The 22,186-nt window shown below is 31.9% G+C and overlaps 2 protein-coding genes across 27 annotated transcripts in view; one reads left to right on the forward strand and one right to left on the reverse strand.

Annotated features, from left to right (window-relative positions):
- Positions 1 to 22,186, forward strand: part of lap (phosphatidylinositol-binding clathrin assembly protein lap) — a 329,664-nt gene that overhangs the window by 103,132 nt on the left and 204,346 nt on the right. The window lies entirely within an intron of this gene.
- On the reverse strand, positions 1,414 to 20,824 carry LOC145320356 (DNA-binding protein Ets97D-like). The gene is made up of 19 exons (XM_080162772.1): positions 20,759 to 20,824; positions 19,394 to 19,449; positions 18,234 to 18,263; positions 17,807 to 17,837; positions 17,410 to 17,482; positions 16,358 to 16,388; positions 14,716 to 14,786; positions 13,707 to 13,773; positions 13,027 to 13,056; positions 10,920 to 10,983; positions 10,154 to 10,211; positions 9,803 to 9,887; positions 8,427 to 8,508; positions 6,729 to 6,803; positions 6,200 to 6,237; positions 5,369 to 5,430; positions 4,435 to 4,500; positions 3,559 to 3,620; positions 1,414 to 1,634 (listed from the first exon to the last, which is right to left on the reverse strand). The coding sequence occupies exons 1-19, from the start codon at positions 20,766 to 20,768 to the stop codon at positions 1,603 to 1,605; spliced, it is 1,023 nt and encodes a 340-aa protein (XP_080018898.1). The 5' UTR covers positions 20,769 to 20,824; the 3' UTR covers positions 1,414 to 1,602.

The following is a 22,186-nucleotide window of genomic DNA, read 5'->3' on the forward strand; positions in this document are numbered from 1 at the left end:
TTAAAAATTACCCACTTTTTTATCCATCTAATAATTTTTTTACATTTGAGAAGTTTATATTTGATTTGAATTCAAGGCATTAAAAATTTTGGACCTCAATTGCAAGTTTAGTAATTGAATGGAGAGTTTAATTGATACAATTAATTTTATTATTTCATTATCCTATCTGCGCAAAAAAAACAAGGTTGACACCTTTCATAGTAAAGAAATAAAAACAATTTTTAAGCTCTTAAAATAACGATAATATAAGGAAATATGGTTTTCACAGCTTTTATTCAAGATAGATGTCTGGTTTCTTTGTGAAGATTCGGATCTACTGCAATTCACGGTAAAATATTGCTGGTAACGATTATTGCCAAAAATCTATGAATTTTAAAGGCTGCATTATTGGATCTTGGCTATTCCAGATTATTTGTAGGCCTTCATATACCGCTTAAAATGGTACGCGTGTATAATCTGTACGTTCAGCCGTTTGGCAGCTAGCAGCCTTTAAAATTCATAGATTTTTGGCAATAATCGTTACCAGCAATATTCTACCGTGAATTGCAGTAGATCCGAATCTTCACAAAGAAACCAGACATCTATCTTGAATAAAAGCTGTGAAAACCATATATCCTTCAAAGCTTTGCGGACAGACCAACGGACTGACAAAGTAGATTAACAATATACTCATTGGATTTTTGAAGAAAAAGAAATAAAATTTCAGTTGTAAAAGACGACATTTTAAATGAAATCAATGTAATTTTTCTCTCCCTCAAGGGAAATTGTTGTCAATTTAGCTTGCTAATATGAAACTCATTTATTGGTCAGTTCGTTCATACACTGGGATGGGAGGAGAGGGGAATCGTTATATTTTTGTTTAAGTAAAAAAATACATTTGGTGATTTGTTTATGACTACAGGAGCAAATAAAAATCCTGGTTAAGTTTTTTTCGTATTCATTCGAATCGGGTGGATAGAAACCGGTTCTCATCCATACGAAAAAACTATGTCTAGCATCGTATTATATCCAGCTTTCTAGAATATAAAAATGTACAATCAAAAGATTTAAACCAGTTTTTTTAGCCCGTGCCTTCGGCATTCTATATCCGCGGAAAGCTGTTTATAATACGATGCGAGAAATAACTAATTAAGAAACACATTCTTCGGCACCTCGGGGCTAAAAAAACTGGTTTTAATCTTATAATTGTACAATTACATTCTATATCCGCGGAAAGCTGTATATAATACGATGCGAGAAATAACTATTATAGAAACACATTCCTAATTTTATAGTTTAATGTTTTATTTCAAACATATCATTATTTCCTTACATCTAACATATATAGAATAGTTATTTCTCGTATCGTATTATAAACGGCTTTCCGCGGATATAGAATGTACAATTATAAGATTAAAACTAGTTTTTTAAGCCCCGTGGTGCCGAAGGCACCGGCTAAAAAAACTTGTTTTAATCTTATGATTGTACATTTCTATATTCGTAGAAAACTGGATATAATACGATGCTAGACATAGTTTTTTCGTATTCATGAGAACCGGTTCCTATCCACCGGATTCAAATGAATACGAGAAAAGAATTTATATAAACTATTATTCAGGTTGACTACTGGGAAATTTGATTTGCTGGTATAGTTCCTAAAAAAAAATTCTATAATACATTTTTATAAAGAAGATGTATCAACTTTTTGCTTTTTATTTAAGATAGCTAGCCGGTTCTTTTAGTAAGTAGTAGATGTAAAATTTTTCATAGAATTCAGATATACAATCGGTTTTTTTTGTAGACCTCTTATTTTTTAAGTAATTTAAGTTTTTTAAAAAAATAATTAAGTCGGTTTTAAGGTACTAAAACACAACAAAATGCTTTATTGTTTCTTGTGTTTAAAAAATATCTGTTACATTGTATGTATATTTATTTAGGTTTATTTCAAGTTTCAAGTTTTCAAGTTGTTCAACCCTTTGAAGCCGAAAATTATGATTCTTAAAATAAACTTATATTTTTTATTATAGTTTTATAAAACTTTTTCAATTTAGCTTACAATTGATTCATAATATTTTTCTGATTCTAAAGTTATATATGAACCCATATTTTTTATGCCTGTGGAAGATTATATTTTACTTCAAAGTTTTGATTAACCCATTAGTGACGAACCGGCTTTTAACGCCCGGTTCCAGAAAATGCCAAAAAAAAACGGTTCTCAGTTTCAGGATTGCATCATTCTCAGTATGAATTCCCCCTCTACTACCCTGGTTTTCATTTCCCCCTGGAGCAGGCAGTTTTGCTTAATTCCGTTTGCCGGTATAGCTCAACAAAATTTAAAAACCAAGAAAAACGAGGTGATTTTAAAATACCCCTCCTAACTTTTTTGTTTATGAAGTAAAGTTAGTGATTTTTTTCGTGAAATTTAAAGTTTATTGGCAACTACATTCATTTGTGAATTCGTTTTATTCAAATTATTATTTTTTATATGATTTTTTTATCGTTTTTTTACGTTCTATATTGGCCCGGCTCGGCCCAAGTAAAGATACCCGCCATTTTTATTGCCCGACTCGGCGCGAGTAAAGATACCCGTCCACATATAATATCAAAATTTTAAAACTTCTAGTAAACGGGCTTTTTTAACTGAAAAGAGTGGCACCTATAGCCAAAACACTAAATGTGATATAAATCGTTTTGTATCTTACTTGTAGCTCTATCAATTACATGAGGTTATGTAGTTTTCAATTGCGGATCGTATCGTAGTATTAGCTACTCTACAACTCACTTTGGACGTTCAAAAATTACATTTTTAATTTTTTTGGGCCAAATAACCAGGTATTTAGGACAAAACTGGGCTTGAATGCCAGGGGAAACCACCAAAAAACGCCAAAAACGGTTACCTATGCCGAACAGTTTCTTTACTCGCGCCGAACCGGGTTTTATTGCAACTTTCCTGTGCACGCCACTAGAGCAAAACAAAAAAATTGGAATTCCGTTTTTACCATAACAAAGCTTCCCTGAAATTTTCAGCTTGATCGATCCATAAAAGTGGCGCTCGGCACTAATGGGTTAAACCGAGGTTAAAATAATTGATTTTTTCAATAATTACTCAACATAATTTTATAAGTAAGGTGTCAAATTAATGATCTTACTATTTTTGTTCATACTGGCCATTTTCTTCTTTTATTTTGTTGCGTTTTAGTACCTTAAAACCGACTTAATTATTTTTTTTAAAAACTTAAATTACTTTAAAAATAAGAGGTCTACAAAAAAAACCGATTGCATATCTGAATTCTATGAAAAATTTTACATCTACTACTTACTGAAAGAACCGGCTAGCTATCTTAAATAAAAAGCAAAAAAGTTGATACATCTTCTTTATGAAATCTAAATTTTTAATCAATCAATAACTTTTATAAATCTAAATTTTACGCTCTTAAAAATAGTTATAAACATACCCAGAAAATATGAGAAGCTAAACTGCAAAGGTGAACCATATCGGTTCAGCGGCTAGCAAGATTCTTCGGTACACATATACAGACAGATATCCTGTTACTTTTATATAAGAATAATAAAATAGACCTGTAATTCTAAAATACTCTTGAGGTCCATAGCCCAAGATACTTTGTAGATCACACACAAACCTGGAACAAATGTAAAATGCAGGAAGAAAGGGCACATTAGGCTGTTCTTTACATTAGTCCTCAAAGTTTTATAATAACAGTTTCTTATTCGTTGGCTTAACAAATTTGGGGACTTTTATTGAATTTGATTTGTTGGTTCATTAAGTTGAGTGTTCAAACGTTTCAAAAATTAATTGTAATCTACATAAGTGGGGATTAATTTATCGAATATTTTCTTATTCCTCTAGATCCCTGGTAAAATGTAGGATTTAAAAGCAAAGCTTCTCTGTATTGTAAGTTAGTGTTCGTTTCTCTGATTTTTTAAGCAATAAGCAAAATTACATTAGAATCTATTAAACTGTATGAAATAATCTTTAATACAAAGTAGAATGGTGTCTGTCCGTCCGTCTGTCCCTTAAGATATCGGTAACCACTGAACCGATCGGATTCTATTCTTCAGGGAATATACTTACAGGTCCTGTGGTGGTTTTAGGCTATTTTCTTGGGGAGTGGGACACATTAGAAACCAAAAATCCCACCGCCATTTTTTTTATTATTTATTTAAAATAGTGGTGGAGTGGGGGATCTCCAGGTAATAAAAGATGTAATTATACCTCTTGGGGCAAAACCCCTAGAGGCTAGGGGCGAATATATTAAAGAAATACATCGATCTAACTGCTGAAAGACTGCCAAAAGTAGACCCTTTTTGTAAATATATATTACTCTTTTTTTCAAATCCTTACTAAATCAAAATAATGATAAAAATAAAACAGTTTATCCTTGGTCCATGTGAGATCTGTTAGAAATTTTCTATAATTGTCTAATAAACACTTACCTGTAAATATATCTTTTTCCAGCAGTTTTCTGTATGATATTCTTGTCGTAGTAATACCTCAAACCTCTAAATACAAGAAATAAAAAGTTTTAGGAGCAAAGCTTTAAGTAGTTTGTATATCTGTAATTTTAAAAGATTGCTGATTTTTATTCTTATTTGTGCAAAAACTTCATTCTTTACCTTGTGTTGCTACTATTAGACGTACTCGTCCTTATTAGATTACATAATACGATGCTAGACATATTTTTTTTGTATGGATGAGAACCGGTTCCTATCCACCGGATTCGAATGAATACGAGAAATGGTTTTATGATTGTACATTTTGAAATTCGTAGGGTAGCGTTGGGTTAATTGCAGTAGGGGGGGGGGGGGGGGGGAGGGTCAATTCCAGTCACCACTAGCAACTTTTTAAAAACCGTTTTTTAACGATGTTCTAAACGTTTGCGAGAGATCTTCAGAAAAGTAGTTTTTTTTGTAGTTTTTGCCTATACTTTCATTTGTTACTACAAATTTTTGGCAGATCACTCCTTCTATGATTTTTTTGCCCTCAAAGATGGACCAAAAAAATTTAAGAACAAAATAGGCTGTGTTAAACCTCAAATTGTAAAAAAAAAATGGTAAGTCCTAGCGACCTCAGTGACCCCACATTACCCTAGTTTGATCGTATGGATGAAACCGCTTCTAATCCACCGGATATTAATCGGTTTCGAATGAATACTAGGCCTAATGAATGCGGGAAAAAATGTTCTATAAATAATAACTCCAAGGCTCGGAAGTTGCGTTTTTAAACCGTTCAGCAGTTTGAGATTTACTAGAAAAATAGCTTAAAGCCATCACCGAATGTGAAGCTTATCTGAATTATAAAACCCAATGAGTTCATTGAGATTTCAAGCTTGAGACAAATAACCCTTCAACTTTATATAATAGGATTTACCTAGACAACTTTTCATATGTCATGGATGGTTTCTTCTTTTGAATGCCCCAAAGTCGAGCAACCTAAAAAACAATAAATTTACAGGGTGTTTCAAGATAAATGTCTTTTTTAAAACTTAATTATGCATACGCATAGAAAATAAAATAATTATATGAAATGCTTCAAATATTTGGTCCCTAACACTGAATCCAGGTAGTTGTTTTAACTTAATTATGCATAGAAAATAAAACAATTATATAAAAAGATTTATACATTTGGAAAACCTGAGGTGGATTCTTAAAAAAATTTGCCCCTCTAATCGTTTAGTGGGGCAAAACTGTTTTCGTGAAAAATCTACCAAAATCACATTAAAAATCTACAAAAATTAAACAAAATCATAGAAGGGTTATTAACATAAGATTTTACTTAATTTTTGTAGATTTTTTTGTGATTTTGGAGGATTTTTCACGAAAACAATTTTGCACCACTAAGCGATTAGTGGGGCAATTCTTTTTTAAGAATCCACCTCTGTTCTGGGACATATATGTTTCAAATACTTAAACATACATTTTCAGACCACTTCATTTCTCACTAGGGAGGTTGGGGACATTGGAATATAATAATGTTTTCTTATATGTTGGCTTAACAACTTCGGGGACTTTTATTAAATTTTAATTAGTTGGTTCATTAATGTAAACACGTTTCAACCACTAATTGTAATCTACAGATGGGATAAATTGTGTATTATCATTTGGATTGATCATTTATTGTCTTTTCCTTTTAGATCCCTGCAATCGAGCTACTTTAAAAGTATGAATTAAAGTTGTTTTGATTTAAACAAAGCTATAATACCTCATTTGGTTCTACAAGCTCAAATTCCCAGCCATTACCTTAATAGTTATTTATCACATGGTATTATAGACAGATATCTGTGGACTGTAAAATAAAAATATACAAGATGAAAACCTGCTTTAATAGCCCCGAAGAGCCGAGGGCCCGTGCTAACAAAACTGGGTTAATGTGATTATTTTTAGTTTAATATTTATAGAAAATTTATTGTAATACGATGCTATACATGATTTTTCAGTATGGCTGAGCACCAGTTCTAATCCAGCGGATATCAATAGGTTTCGAAGCCATACAAGAAATAACATTTTAACATTGGTAACTTTACAAAGTGTCTCAAAAATCATTCGTGTGACGTCATAAAGATGCAGGAGATGAGAGGAGAGGTGGAAAAGAAAACCCCTAAAAAATATGGATAATCCCTCATTTTTATGACGTCACATGGCTGATTTTTGAGACACTTTCTAAAATTACTTATTCCTTTTAAATTTCCCCCCTTTATTATAAGAATAAAAATTTTGAAATTTATTATTACCTGTCCAGTTGATTATGTTAGATTTGTCTGGATCACTGAGAAGTTCAAACAGAAACTGCCATAACTGCATAGGACCTAAATTTAATCAATTTTAGATAGTAATTAAAATGAATCTTAATTTAAATTATGGTGTGTGTTGGTTAAATTTGTTTTCTTTTATTCCTTGAAATAAATTTTAAAACACTCGAGAAATAAGATAGTAAAAGAAGGATAGCCATTAAGATATGTAAATTAAAAAGAATTTTAATGTTAGAGGGAGATTTGAAATCTGCATTAAATTATAAGGATTTTTTTTATAAAATTCGTTTTTTGTATAATTCTTTATCTAAAAGCGGAAATACAATTTAAGTTAATTAATTTTGACATCCGTGATAGGTGGATTGAAAACTACCTGCGCTCTAATTGGTTGAATGATGTACGACACTTAAGCTTCTCCAATCAGAGCGCAGATTTTTAAAATCCACCAATTACAGATGTCAAAATTAATTAACTTAAATTAGATAAAGAATTATACAAAAAACGAATTTTTAAAAAAAAATTCCTTAAAATTTGATGCAGATTTCATAATCAAAAATCACATTAAATAAATTGTTTTAAAGGATGCCAAAGACGTATTGAATATAGAGTGGCTACGCTTTCTAAATTGTACCTGACTGCGACAAAATACCTTCTGTAGAATATTTGTTGGTTGAAAAGGTATCAAACTAATAGCTTAACCCTTACAGATCGTGGGGTGGGGGAGGGGGGGCCCTCTAGTTTTTTCAATCTCATTTTTTTTGTAGGTAAGATGGAGAGCTGTAACTTCATGACTTTTTAAGTTTATTAATTATACGTCGGCAAGAGTTGATTTTATTAGGATATCTGGTCTGTGTCGGTCGTGGTGTCCGGTCAAAGTCGGTTGGGTAGCAAAAAAAAATTTTAAAAAATCTAAATAAATCTTAATTTCTACATTACGACTTTTGTGTATAAGGTAGAAACCTAAAATTTTTTTGGTGAATACTTATACATCAATGACCTTCTGAGAAAAGTGGTGTTATGACCGTTTGACCGCTCCCTGACCGACTTTATGACCGATTTTTGTCCGGCTTTTACACCAGATATAAATCATGAATATCGTGGCTTCTATCACAGCTAAAGACCTATAATTTTTTTTGGTAAATCCTTGAGCAATAATAAACAGAAAAAATATTAATTTGCGCCGCCAACCGCCGTTTTACCGCCGTAACCGCCGAAAATGGCAGTTTCCGTTATTTGCCGTTTTTCGGCGATGATCAGAAAAAGTAATTTTTATGTTATGAAAAATAAAAGTTCGTCCTAAAATTTTGTCATCCTAGCTGCAAAATTGGCCGCTCTACAGCGGTTTTAAAATTTAACGGCTGGCCGCTAAAAAGCGGCTAAGGAGCGGTCTGACTGCTATGACTAGAAAAAGTAATTTTCTCTAAAAATACACATGAACCACCAGAAAAAAATTTTACGTCTGTATCTGTACCAGGAGCCGAGATAGCCCCCGATCTATTAAGGTGGGAATTGGGGCCCGATCTGTAAGGGTTAAAAAAAAACCATAAAGTTTTCAAGCCAACAAATGAAAAATTATGCCTAAAAAGCATAGCGTGTTTGTTCAAATTACAGTCCATCAAATTTCCCCTCCCAGCTAAGGTATAATGATTTGCCGTAAATTTCCCTATGCCATCAAATTACCTGATCTTGTAATGCCAATGGCATTGGTTTTTTTAACAGGTTGTTGTGGCGTAGGATCAGTTTCCTGTGCAACTTGAAAACTTTCCTGGATAGTGGATATATCTCACTCAGAAAGTTTTATAAGCGGAGCTTTTCTACACTCTGTCCACAGAAGTTTTCTGAAGTTAAAGGCGCGCTAGAAAACTCTTTACAGTGCATATAAAAAAAATGACGTCATACAATACAAATTCTCAGTAATAGGCTAATACACAGACTAAATTACCAATTGCAGTCCAGTAATTACCATTTTAATTAACAATTGGCCAGTATGACGTCATTTATTATATGCAATTTAAAAAGCTTCAGTCCTTTGGGGTTGGGAGCTACCCAAGAAAGCAAAAGAAAATAGTCATTGAGTTGGGAAATGTCTATTGTCTATTCATGCTTCCTGGAATAATATAAAATCCGGAAATAATCAAGCTTAGCTTTTGCTGGATCTTTAAATCGTTTTAAATCAGTGCATATAAAAAAAATGACGTCATACAATACAAATTCTCAGTAATAGGCTAATACACAGACTAAATTACCAATTGCAGTCCAGTAATTACCATTTTAATTAACAATTGGCCAGTATGACGTCATTTTTTATATGCAATTTAAAAAGCTTCAGTCCTTTGGGGTTGGGAGCTACCCAAGAAAGCAAAAGAAAATAGTCATTGAGTTGGGAAATGTCTATTGTCTATTCATGCTTCCTGGAATAATATAAAATCCGGAAATAATCAAGCTTAGCTTTTGCTGGATCTTTAAATCGTTTTAGGGGTGCGCTGAATCGGGGCGATTCAGAGGTGAACCGTAGGTGCGCTAATGGTGCGCCACAGCGACTGCTATAAAACATGGATCTTTAAAAGGTTTTCAGCGCGGTGTTGCTAGATCGCTGGCGACACTCAATAAAATATCCGTATGAGCTGGGACAACTTTATTACTTAAGCCGGGTCAGTACGGTATTTTATATAAAACAATATATAATTCATTTTAAAAATAACTATAAAAATGTTTTCACGATAGTTTTGCAATAAAATATTAAACTAATTTTTAAAAAAATTATTTATTAAATACAGTTCACCCCAGTTTGGCCTGGCAATGGTACTCGATGAGTACCATTGCCGCGCCAGTACCTCGCAACTGGACGGGCTGATTCGCCCATGCCATTTTGATTTAAAGATTGGTATCTAATAATCCAGTGGTGCGCTGAACTGGATCGCCCCGATTCAGCGCACCTCTAAACGATTTTAAGATCCAGCTCAGGCTTACAGACAGACATACATAAGGATTCATATTTTGTTTATATAGTGAGCTTCGCTACGATTTAAATTTATTTTGATCTCTGTAAAGATATATTCCTGTGAATACATGTAGCTACTGGTTTCTTGCATCCCAGATTTCTCTGATATTTGGTAAGCTTCCTCGTGGTCAAATTGTAAGCTGAACATAATTAATTTAAATTTGTGGTTGAAACGTTTTAAAAATCAACTTAATGAACCAACAATAAAGTTCAGTAAGCAAAACTTGAAAAGTTGTTGAGCCTACGAATAAGAAAACGTTACCATAAAACTTTAGGGACTAGTGTAATTAACAGCCCAATGTCCCCTACCTCCCTGGTAATAAAATTCCAGGAGGGGGGGGGGGGTAAAAATATTTCCTGTGGTAAGGAATAGAAACCCTGTGCATGCCTTTAATTTTGTTAATACCTGTAATCATAACTGACCAAAGCATGAAAATGCTCCCAAGCCACGTGAACTATATGATCTAAAAGGTAAATAAAAATTAAAATGATCTATTTTATTTTATTATTTTTTTAACGGTGAAACTTTCCTTCTTTTATATTCTGATTAGTAAAGATTTTTTATACTTTGACGGGGAGTTGAGGGTTCTTTTTCTTCTTGGATCAAAAGGGATAAGACAATGGCCAATAAATTGATGTAAATCTCTTATGATGATACACAAAATTACACCTTAAGTAGAAAAAATTATTAGTTGAAACGTTTGTACACCTAATTTAATGAACCAATCAATAAAAGCCCCCAAAGTTGGTAACCAACGAACAAGAAAACTTTATTATAAAACCTCCCCTACCAACAAAAAAAATGAAACAATGCTTCAAGAACAATACAAAGTATCCAATAAATTTTTTGTTTAATAGTTTCCGAGTTCTTAAGGACTAATTGACAAATCAAACAGTGTATGAATTGTGTTTCTATTTACCCAAGGAGGGAGGGGACATTGGGCTGTTTATTACACTGGTCCCCAAAGTTTTCTTATAATGTTTTGTTATTAGTTTGCTCAACGACTTTGGGGACTATATTGAATTTTGGTTGGTGGGATCATTAAGTTGGGTTTTCAAACTTTTCAACTACTGATTGTAACCTACAGAAGGGATAAGATTGTTTATCATCATTAAGGATGTACAACAATTTATCAGCCTTTGTTATATCCCTTCAGATCCCTGGTATTTACCTGGATAAGGAATGAGTTGACAAAATCTCTGAAACGGCGTGTTTATCAATTGTAATCCATTCACCTATGCAAAGAATTCATTAAATTCATCTATGCAAGGATCTTAAGGGATAAGATTATAAATTGATATAGATTCACTATTTTCCTTCTGTAGACTAGAATTACTGGTTAGAAAATTTGGACCTTACTAAAGCTTTCGCGCTAAACAATAATAACATCAAACTTTTCCAATAATATTCAGCTACAACAAAAAAAATTAGGATGTATTCGTCATCAACAAAGAACTAAGAACAAGCAGAATATTTATTTGATAAAAACAGAACAGTTTTTATGACAAAGAAGTTGTATCAACTTTTTTGCTTTTTATTTAAGATAGCTAGCCGGTCCTTTCAGTAAGTAGTAGATGTAAAATTTTTCATAGAATTCATATATGCAATCGGTTTTTTTGTAGACCTCTTATTTTTTAAGTAATTTAAGTTTTTTAAAAAAATAATTAAGTCGGTTTTAAGGTACTAAAACGCAACAAAATAAAAGAAGAAAATAGCCAGTATAAACAAAAATAGTAAGATCTTTAATTTGACACCTTACTTTTAAAATTCTGTTGAGTAATTGTTGAAAAAATCTATTTTTTTAACCTCGGTTTAATCAAAACATTAAACCTAAATATTTTCTCATACAGACATAAAAAATATGGGTTCATATATACCATTAGAATGAGAAAAATAATATGAATCCATTGTAAGCAAAATTGAAAAAGTTTAAAAAAATTGTAATAAAAAATAGAAAAAATAAAAAAGTTATTTTAAGAATTGTAAATACTAAACTAGCCAATCACAAATCGCAAAAATTGACAAATCGGGAAGCTTAATCTATAAAATTAACCTATAGAATTGCCAGAAAAAAAGGAGAACGTTCATACAATATATACAATAGATACTACAATAAATATAGTGATATTAAAGAACATGTAAAGAATGAAAAATTATGAACAAATATGCATCAGTCTGTTTATAAACTTCAAAACAATGCAGTTAAAAATACATTATTGTTTCTTGTGTTTAAAAAATATCTGCTACATTGCATTGTCTTTTGTTTAGGTTTTTTTCAGGTTTGGTTTAAGCTAACCCTTTAAAGCCGAAAATTATGATTCTTAAAATAAACTTATTTTTTTATTATAGTTTTATAACACTTTTTCAATTTTGCTTAGAATAGATTCGTAATATTTTTCTGATTCTAAAGGTATATATGAACCCATGTTTTTTATGTCTGTTTGAGAAAATATTTAGGTCTAAAGTTTTTATTAAACCGAGGTTAAAAAAATAGATTTTTTCAATAATTACTCAACAGAATTTTAAAAGTAAGGTGTCAAATTAAAGATCTTACTATTTTTGTTCATACTGGCTATTTTCTTCTTTTATTTTGTTGCGTTTTAGTACCTTAAAACCGACTTAATTATTTTTTTAAAAAACTTAAATTACTTAAAAAATAAGAGGTCTACAAAAAAACCGATTGCATATCTGAATTCTATGAAAAATTTTACATCTACTACTTACTGAAAGGACCGGCTAGCTATCTTAAATAAAAAGCAAAAAAGTTGATACAACTTCTTTTGAATAGAATTTAAAAATTCATTTAGAAGCAAAGGAATTGGTCTCAATATATTTATCCAAAAAAAAAAGATTTAAATTTTTTAATGCTAAAAATTTGTTAGTGTGTTTTTCCATTTCTATCATATAAACTAGCGGCTTCGCCCCTGGCCTCTAGGGGCTTTGCCCCAAGAGGTTTGATCAAAATATTTTTTCCTATTTTAGATTTTTAAAAAAAATTTTCTTTTTTTGGGAGGGGTGATTTCTTTTTTTGAGGGGGGTGGGTTAATCGACCCCACAATTTTAATTTTAATTTTTTTTTGGGGGGGGGCGTTTTCATTTTTTGGGGAGTGGGAGGTGTCCCACCCCCCAAGAAAATAGTTTAAACCTTCCCGGGACCTATGAGAAGCTACCCTGTAAAGGAGAACCCGATTGGTTCAGCGGTTAGCGAGATCCTTCGCTACAAACAAACAGACAGACAAATAAACATCGTTCTACTTTGTATAATAGATTAATAATACCATTTTAACTTCTAGCAAATATCCATAGCTCTATAAAATAAATAAGATTATTTATTATTTGTATTATTTTTATTACTGGCGACTACGCCCCTAGAAGGCTTTATGGGCACTTAAGTTGGGAGAGAGGGGTGAATCAATATTGGGAGGGTGGAGATATTCTCCCCCATAATGGTTAAAAAGACTTAGAAGCTTGTACAATGCTAGCGGCTACGACACTAAGAGCCTCTATTGGCAATTAAAATTGAGCAGGGTGAAAGTCGAGCCCCATCCCCCCCCCCCATTTTAAATTTTTAAAACTAATTTTGGGGGCGATTTATATTGGGAGGGTTGTGGTACCCTCCCCCAAGAATAGTTATAAACCTTCCAGTGACCTAGATGAGCAATAATGTAAAGGAGAACCATATCGGTACAGCAGTTAAAGAGATCCTTCGCTACAGACAAAAAATCTTATTACTTTACATCCTATTTTATAAAGTAGTAAGATTTTGTTTTGTCTATATCGAAGGATCTCGCTATCCACTGAACCGATATGGTTCTCCTTTACAGTGAAGCTTCCTAAAGGTCCTGAAGTGGTTTTAGACAATTTTAATTTTGTAAATAAGTCTTAGTTTTAGGCTCTTTTTCTGTCCTTCGAATACGCTAGGGGCGCAGTTGTAGGAAGTAAATAATCTTTAAAATTCCTGGTTAATTCTAAGATTATTGAGTAGCCAGGATAACCACTCTACAACATCTTCACAACTCCACCATCTAAAAGAAATAACAAAAAAATATAGGTTAGCCGGAATTTAGAGGGATAAATTGATGTACATTCCCTAATAATGATACACAAAATTAACCCCTCTGTAGATTGTAACTAGAGGTTGAAACGTTTGGACATTCAACTTATTGAACCAACCAATTAAAATTCAATAAAGTCCCCAAAGTTGTTTTGTTGTAAAACTTTAAGGAAATAAAGATTTCACAAAGTATACAGCTTCAAGTATGAAAAGCAACTAAAATCACAATTAGAAACTTACACTTATATAAAACATCCACTTGAGGACTAGTGTAATAAACTGCACTTTGTCTTCTCTCTCATTGCTATATTAGGGAAAAATAATGCAATCTTTTTTTTTAACTTTTTAAAGTGGACTAGGGGCTCTTGAGAGGAGGGGGGGATAAGTCGATCTCCACCTTTTTTTGCAAATTCCCCGGACCTAAAAGAAGCTTCACTTTAAAGGAATATTATATCAGTCCAGAAGGATCTTATTCTAAAGACTACACAGGGACTGATAGACATTTTGTTACTTAAAGAGAAGAATAATTATAAGAAATAGGTTTGGTGAATAATATTCTGCTTACCTTACATTACCTCGTAAGGGTCGGATTCTCCTTCGTATTTAAGTGATCATCTAGAGAATCCAGATCATCATCCGCTTGTAATAGGATGCGATACTCTAACACTCAAGGATATTAGGTTTAGTAACATCCAACAGACAACCAACCCTTTGATTGCACAACCTTTGTCTGAGAAGTCCTAACTGTGCTCGTTCATAAGTTGCGCATGATTATGGGCCAAGGCATTCCCCCTACACTTACTCTTTATATTGCGCACCTGATATAGCAGGAACCATTTTTAACGCCTTTAGTTATGACGCAGTGTTAGTCCGAGATTCGAACCTATTACCTTCTCGACGACGTTATGCTTACCTAGGATGTATGGAACGTTTTCCAGTAATACTTGTGTAGTTCATCCACTCATAAAATAGTCGGCTGCACAGCTAAAAAAGTTTTTTTTAATGTAATTTAATTATTAGTCGAAATAGCAACTTTAATTAAAGCAAAGCTGAAAGTAATTGATTTGGAAAACAAAAAATTGTAAATTTAAAATTGTACATGTATGGAGACAAACGCACAAACTATCAATTAGTTGAATACACCTTATCGTTAAGGGTTTGAAATTTATAGGATGACTCAAAGATGCCTAAATTTTTAGAATAGAGAAGCCGTCAGAATAAATAAAGATTTCACAAAAATACAGCTTCAAGTATGAAAAGCAACTAAAACAACAATTAGAAACTTACACTTTACATACAACATCCATAAGTACAAAAGCACACAAAAATCTTCGAATTTATGTACAAACAGATAAAGTAAGTTATAGAGCAAATGTTCGGTTCTTATAAAATTGAAAAATTAGAGAGAATATGAAAAGACTCCAAGAAAAACACGAAAACTAAAAAAATAACGTTTACATCTTTAGAAGCATGACCTACAAACATACGGATAAAACAATATATAGATCAGATGCAAAGTATGTCATAGAAATCTTCCCTCAATATTTCAGCTGTCTGTCTTTAATAACAGCAGAGAAAACAGGATTACGGACTGAAGGACGGAAAGACAAAGTGAATTATGGAGTAGCTTCATTAGTAAAAAAAAAGGCATGTAATTGTAAACAATAATATAATCTTCGCTAAAATTTTCTAATTTAATGATTTCATTATAAAACAAATTCCTCAAATATGTAAATCAATATTTCTAAAAATCAAACAAGAACAATTTTGTACAATAACAGAAAAGCAACGTAAATAAATATGGATACAGAATCACTGATAATAATAAGTTAAAACAAGGATTACAACATCCATAAGTAGAAAAGCATAAAAAATGTAATGTAATGTAAATGTTCAATAGCCATTAGAGGATTTTTTTTAAATTCAAGTAGTGCAGTTGCAATTATTATGCCTTTTGGTGAAAAAAACAATTGGTGTAAAAAATTGGCCAATTTTTAAAAAATCCTAAACATAGCGTTTTTTAGAGGTTTTTTGAGATTTTCTCAAGCTAGGAAAAAGAAGGAATATAAAATTATGAAAATAACAAAAAGAGTAATTACAAATCAGACAAACAAAATTAACTATCTGAAGTGACTTTGTTAAAAAATATTTAGAAATCTTAAGAATTTTATGTATGATTTTGAACATCAATCTTGAAAATATTTCAACCAAATAAGTATTTTTATAAGATAATAAGATTATTGCAACTAAAAAGATTTGATGGCGCTTTGCCCTACGGATGGGTAGGTTGGTAACTGGAACCCCTACATTTTATTTATGCCAAATAAATAAGCCTGAAATGTGTCCTGTATCTATACTAAGCTTCCCTGACGATTATGAAACCATTGATCATCAAGCCATTTATAAATTCTTACTTAAAATAAATGCTGACAAAGCAAAAATTCTACAAACTACTAAGCGTTTATGATAAGAGAAAATGTGAGAAAGATTTAAAGTTGTAGTTTTAAAATAATATATAAATATATTGTGCTATTAATGGTTTAAAAGCTAGTTACCTTCCTTGCATTTTGTTTCATTTCAAATAAACTAAAAAACATTAAAATAATTTTGAAAATATAAATAAAATAGTCTAAAAGGTCGAAATATTTATATATTATTATTAACGCTAAACTCTTCATATAACTGTAAACTAGCAGCTTCACCCTCCCCCCCCCCCCCAAGAGGCCTCTAGGGGCAATTTAAGTTTGGGGTAGAATTCGACCCCCCAATATTTATTTTAGTTCTTAAAAGAAAAGACAAAGAAATAATTGAGGGGTTTCATTTTAGTTTCTTTTATTTGGAAGGGGGCGACCAAATGGTGGTACCCTTCCCCAAATACCTATAAAACTTCCCAGGACCTATGAGAAGCTAAAGGGTGTGCAAAAAAAAATGCGGACATATTTAAAATTGAAATTGCGCGGCTTGTGTTAATAGTAGAAAAATACTACGCATACCGTTAGAAACACTAAGAAGTCTATTTTTAGGAAATATAAAAACGATTCCTGTGCTACGCATAGTTTAGGAGCTACGTGTTAAAATGTCCCAGCTGACTTAAAACTTGACTTGCAAGTAAATTTTGGGACATTTTACCATCTGGCTCCTAGATTATTTGTAGCACAGGAACCGTTCTTACATTTCCAAAAAATACACTTGTGACTTCATAGCGATTCTAATGGTATGCGTAACATTTTTCTACTATTAACACAAGCCGAGCAATTAGAAATTTTAAAATGTAGGCATCTCTTTTTGCAAAATATCTTCTCTAAATTTTTGTTATATTTTAAAATTTACTTGCAAGTCAAGTTTTACATCAGTTGGGACATTTTAACATGTAGCTCCGTAATTATACGTAGCAGAGAAATCGTTCTTATATTTCCAAAAAATAGACTTCTTAGCGGTTCTAACGGTATGCGTAACATTTTTCTACTATTAACACAAGCCGTGCAATATCAATTTTAAAAACGTCCGCATTTATTTTTGTTCACCCTTTATATTGTAAATGAGAACCACATGGATTGGACAGTTAGCGAGATCCTTCAGTACAGACAGACACACAGTTGAAAGAAACCTCTGGTCCTCATGAGTTAGGAATGTATTTTGTTGAAAGTGATCAGTCTGTACATAATCATCTCGTAATAATTCTAATCAGTAAACAGAAAGGTAGATAGAATTTATGTCTCCAGTGTGGCCTTAAAACCGACTAATATCCGCTTTATTAATGATTTGTGCTGGTTCTAAGCCATATTGAAGTTCAAATATTGTATCGTATTATAGACATTTTTAAAGAATAATAAGATTAAAGTTATTAATTTTATTCCATTTTATTTTAGACCGGGCCTCCAATCCCTGAGGGATAACAAAACTGGAATAAATATTATAATTTTTCATTTCATTATCCGCGGAAAGCTAAATGACAATTCTAAATGATATTAAAATGGAATTTATTTCTAATTGCTAATGATTACCATCTTGTAAAATAAAACGTCCACTCACATTCTGTTTTATTTTTCTTATCATTGTTAGCCAGGGAGATAAAGGGATAAGATAATGGCTAATGAATTGATGTACATTACCAATGAAGATACACAAAATTATCCTTTTCTGAAATTTACAATTTTTGGGCACTCCAAGTAATAAATCAACCAATAAAAATTCAATATAAGTCCCTAAAGTTGTTAAGCCAACAAATAAGGAAAACGTTATCATAAAACTTTGGGGATTAGTGTAATAAAAGTCCGATATATCCTCCTTGCCTGATTGTTAGCATAATTAATTTTGATTTAACACTGTTGTATAATATACACAAAGTCTAAGCTTAACAAATTATGCTGTCCAAACTTTTCCACCAATGATTTTACTGTACATGAGGCTAATGATAAGGTAAAAACAATCCTGATGTAACAAACAAGTCATTTGCTTGGGCTGAAATAAATTATAATTTATCATTAACATTTAAGTAATTTTATGTTTGTAAAACTTGTTTTTAGAGTAACTAATCCTTTATTTATGTCTACAAAAATATTTTTCAAACTTTCCGGCTTTAATTTTCTCTTCTTTGAGGGCTTATCTATAATACAAAGTAGAATGATGTCTGTCCGTCCGTCCGTCTGTCTGTCCGTCTGTCCCTTAAGATCTCGGTAACCACTGAACTGATTGGATTCTACTCTACATGGTATATACCTATTGGTCCTGTGGTGGTTTTAAGCTATTTTCTTGGGGGGTGGGAACCCCTAACCCCACCAAAAATGAAAATTCCCCCCCCCCAAAAAAAAAAAAAAATTTCATATTTTTTTCTAATTTTATTGTTTTTTATGTTTTTATATATTTTTTAACTTTTTAAAATTTTTTATATTTTAAATTTTTTTTTTATTTTCAATTATTTTCCTTCTTTTTAAATTTCTTTTCTTCTTTTAAACTTTGTTTTATCAAATTCAAAAAGAATGTGAAACCTTCCTTCTCCTGTAGGGGCGAAGCCCCAAAAAGGCTAATAGCAAAGAAATTTTTAAAAACATTAAAAAAAGAAAAAAATCAAAGGTTTTAAATAATATAAATAAATATAAAAAGTTATAAAGAGTTATAAAATGTTCTAATCTTGGCAACCTAGAACCGATATGTTTCTACATTGAAGTGAAGTTTCTTATAGATAAAGGGATGGTAATACCCCCCCCCCCACCAGCAATTTTTTTTCCTTTAAAAAACTAAAATGTAAGGTGAGGGTCGACTTACTCCCCCTTTCCTCTAGAACCTACACATTAGATTTCTTTATGATTAACTTGCAGCTTCGCCATTAGAATGGCCTTTCATGTGAGGGGGGGGGGAGGAGAAGTCCACATTATTTAAATTTTAGTTTTAAAAAGAAAAAGTAAAAATGGTATAAATTCTTTGGGGGGGGATGGGGCATTTTTTGGGAGAGAGAAGAACAACCCCCTAAAAATCAAAAACCTTCCTATAAGAGGCTTCTATGTAAAGGAGAACCATATTGGTTCAGCAATTAGCAGGATCCTCCGATACAGACAAATAATGCTTACTACTTAATATAATAGGATAATCACCTTATAATAAATATCATCTTCCTCAAGATCAATATTTGTTTCATTTATTCTCTCATCTGTACATTTATTTTTTTAATATCAACCAGATTTGAAAAAGCGAAGCTTTCCTATAATTAGGATCGTTTCATCCGTACGTCCGTCCATAATAGAAAGCTATTATCGTTAATTTAGCATGTAAGAATTGTCCTATCGATTTAAAACTTTGCTTGGTGATTCCTGCAGTAGTTGATATAATTATCTTGTATTGATGTGATTCTTAGACAACAAAGTACAATGTTATAAGCGAAGCATCTCTATAATCAAGTCCAAAATATGTCAGTATGTCCTCAAACATTATGCTTTATTTAAGAAGTTTTGCAACAAATTTACTTTCAATTTTGATTTAACATTTATTTTCTTTTTATTCAGTTCTGTTAATGTTAATGTACATTTGTCCTACTGTTTCTTAGCTTCGCCTTTATGTATGTTGTCATCCTTGATTGTCTGAAGCCACACTTTAACCTGAGCGAATAAGTTCAAATTTTCAGGGAAGCTTCACATAGGTCCAGAAAGTGGTTTTATGCTATTTATATGCCCTAAGCTTTCCCCCTCTAAGACAAAGCTCTTAGGGCTACATGCAATGGGTGGAGCTTCTATCCTATTATATAAAGTACTAGCGGCTTCGCCCCTAGCCTCTAGGGGCTTTGCCCCAAGAGGTTTAATCAAACCAATTTTTCTTATTTCAGATTTAAAAGAAAAATAAAAAAAAAATTATTTTTTAAGGGGGGGGGGGGATTTTTTTTTTGTGGGGGGGGAGTAGTCGACCCCACTATTTTAATTTTATTTTTAAAAAGAAAATTTTTATTTTTTTGGGGGGGTTGGGGGGTGTCCCACCCCCCAAGAAAATAGTTATAAACCTTCCCGGGACCTATGAGAAGCTACCCGTAAAGGAGAACCCGATCGGTTCAGCGTTTAGCGAGATCCTTCGCTACAAACAGACAGACAAACAAACAGACATCGTTCTACTTTGTATTATAGATTAGGGATTTTTTGTCTGAAGCTTAAGATTTCAATTACTGAACCAATTGGGATCTATATTTTAGGTAAGCTTCATTTTAGGTAAGCTTCATATAGGTACTGTTGTTTTTTCTAGGATTTTTTTTTATATTTCATTTTAGAGATAGTTTCAAGCTTTTTTTCTAGGCTTTTTCTACCTTTTTCTTCGCCCTCTAGAGGCTAATAGGAAGCACTTTATAATGTGTATAAAAAAAGGATACTTTGGCCAAGAGTTTTTAAATTTATCCCCCTTTTTATAGGCAATATAAAGAGCTTCGCTAAGAGCAAAGCTACTAGTACAATTTTGTTTTAATAATTCTGGTTTTTTTCCTGACAACATGCAGCCATCGAATATTCCAAAATTAGTTTCCGCCGCTGTTATCCTCACTGGCTTTACATCCTTGTTCAGAATTGTCAAAATATTAAAATAAACTTCAATTATTTATTAAAGCTTTTTTTGTAAGATGAAATATGAATTAAATCTTGTTTTTTTGCCTCTTTTGATATTCTCGTAGATGTTGATTATTTTACATAATTTTTTTAGAATTGACTAGCTACCAATTTTTACACATTTTCTTTAGGCAATCAAAACTTTAAACCTGTAGGTCTTTCTTAATCCTTGCTTAATTAGCCTAAGAGCTGGAAAAGGCAGAAATAAAAGTTTTAGATTTTTCTATTAACAATTCTCGGCGCACTTTTGTTTTTGGGTACATTTGTGAAAAAGGGAGGAAGGTATACAGTTAGGTAGTTGAATCCATTGATATAGAAGCAGAAATATCATCTATGATTACGGTTTGGGACCTCTAACAAACGTAATCTACCATTCCACTTTCCCCTCACTTGGTGATGATATCATCAACGCCGATATGATTTTTGTAATCTACTATTCCAATTTTGCCTCTCTTGGTGATGATATAATCAACGCCTATATGATTTTTGAAATGTACCATTCCATGATTCCACTTTCAATAGAGGCGAAACTGGAATGGTACATTTATATTTACATATCAGCGTATTCATAAACATTGATTTCCTTAATTAAATCGACATAATAGTAATGGTATATTCTCTAAAAAACGTAATCTATAATTCCACTTTCCCCTCACTTGGTGATGATATCATCAACGCCGATATGATTTTTGTAATCTACTATTCCAATTTTGCCTCTTTTGGTGATGATGTCACCAATGCCGATACGATTTTTGAAATGTACCATTCCACTTTCAAGAGAGGCGAAACTGGAATGGTGGTTTACACTTTTAACATCGACATAATTGAAATCATGCATACTATTTTTAAATTAATCGTAGAAATGTATAAAATACTATTTATAATTTTAAAAATTTTATGTAAAATAAAAATAATAACTAGAATATACCATTACTATTATGTCGATTTAAATAAGGAAATCAATGTTTATGAATACGCTGATATGTAAAAATAAATGTACCATTCTAGTTTCGCCTCTATTAAGAGTGGAATGGTACATTTCAAAAATCGTATCAGCGTTGATGATATCATCACCAAGAGAGGGGAAAGTGGAATGGAAGATTACGTTTTTTAGAGGGTCAAAACCGTAATCATAGATTATATTTCTGCTTCTATAAAAATGGAATGCCTTTAAATTAATGTACATCCCCAATAACAGTACACAAAATTACCCTATTTAAATTGGTGGTTCAAACTTTTTAATACTCAACTTAATCAACAAACCCATAAACATTCAATTGAAGTACCCAAAGTTGTTAAGCCAAAAAA

This window comes from Acartia tonsa, chromosome 5 (assembly GCF_053477335.1).
Source record: "Acartia tonsa isolate MP-2025a chromosome 5, ASM5347733v1, whole genome shotgun sequence".
NCBI classification, from domain to species: Eukaryota; Metazoa; Arthropoda; class Copepoda; order Calanoida; family Acartiidae; genus Acartia; species Acartia tonsa.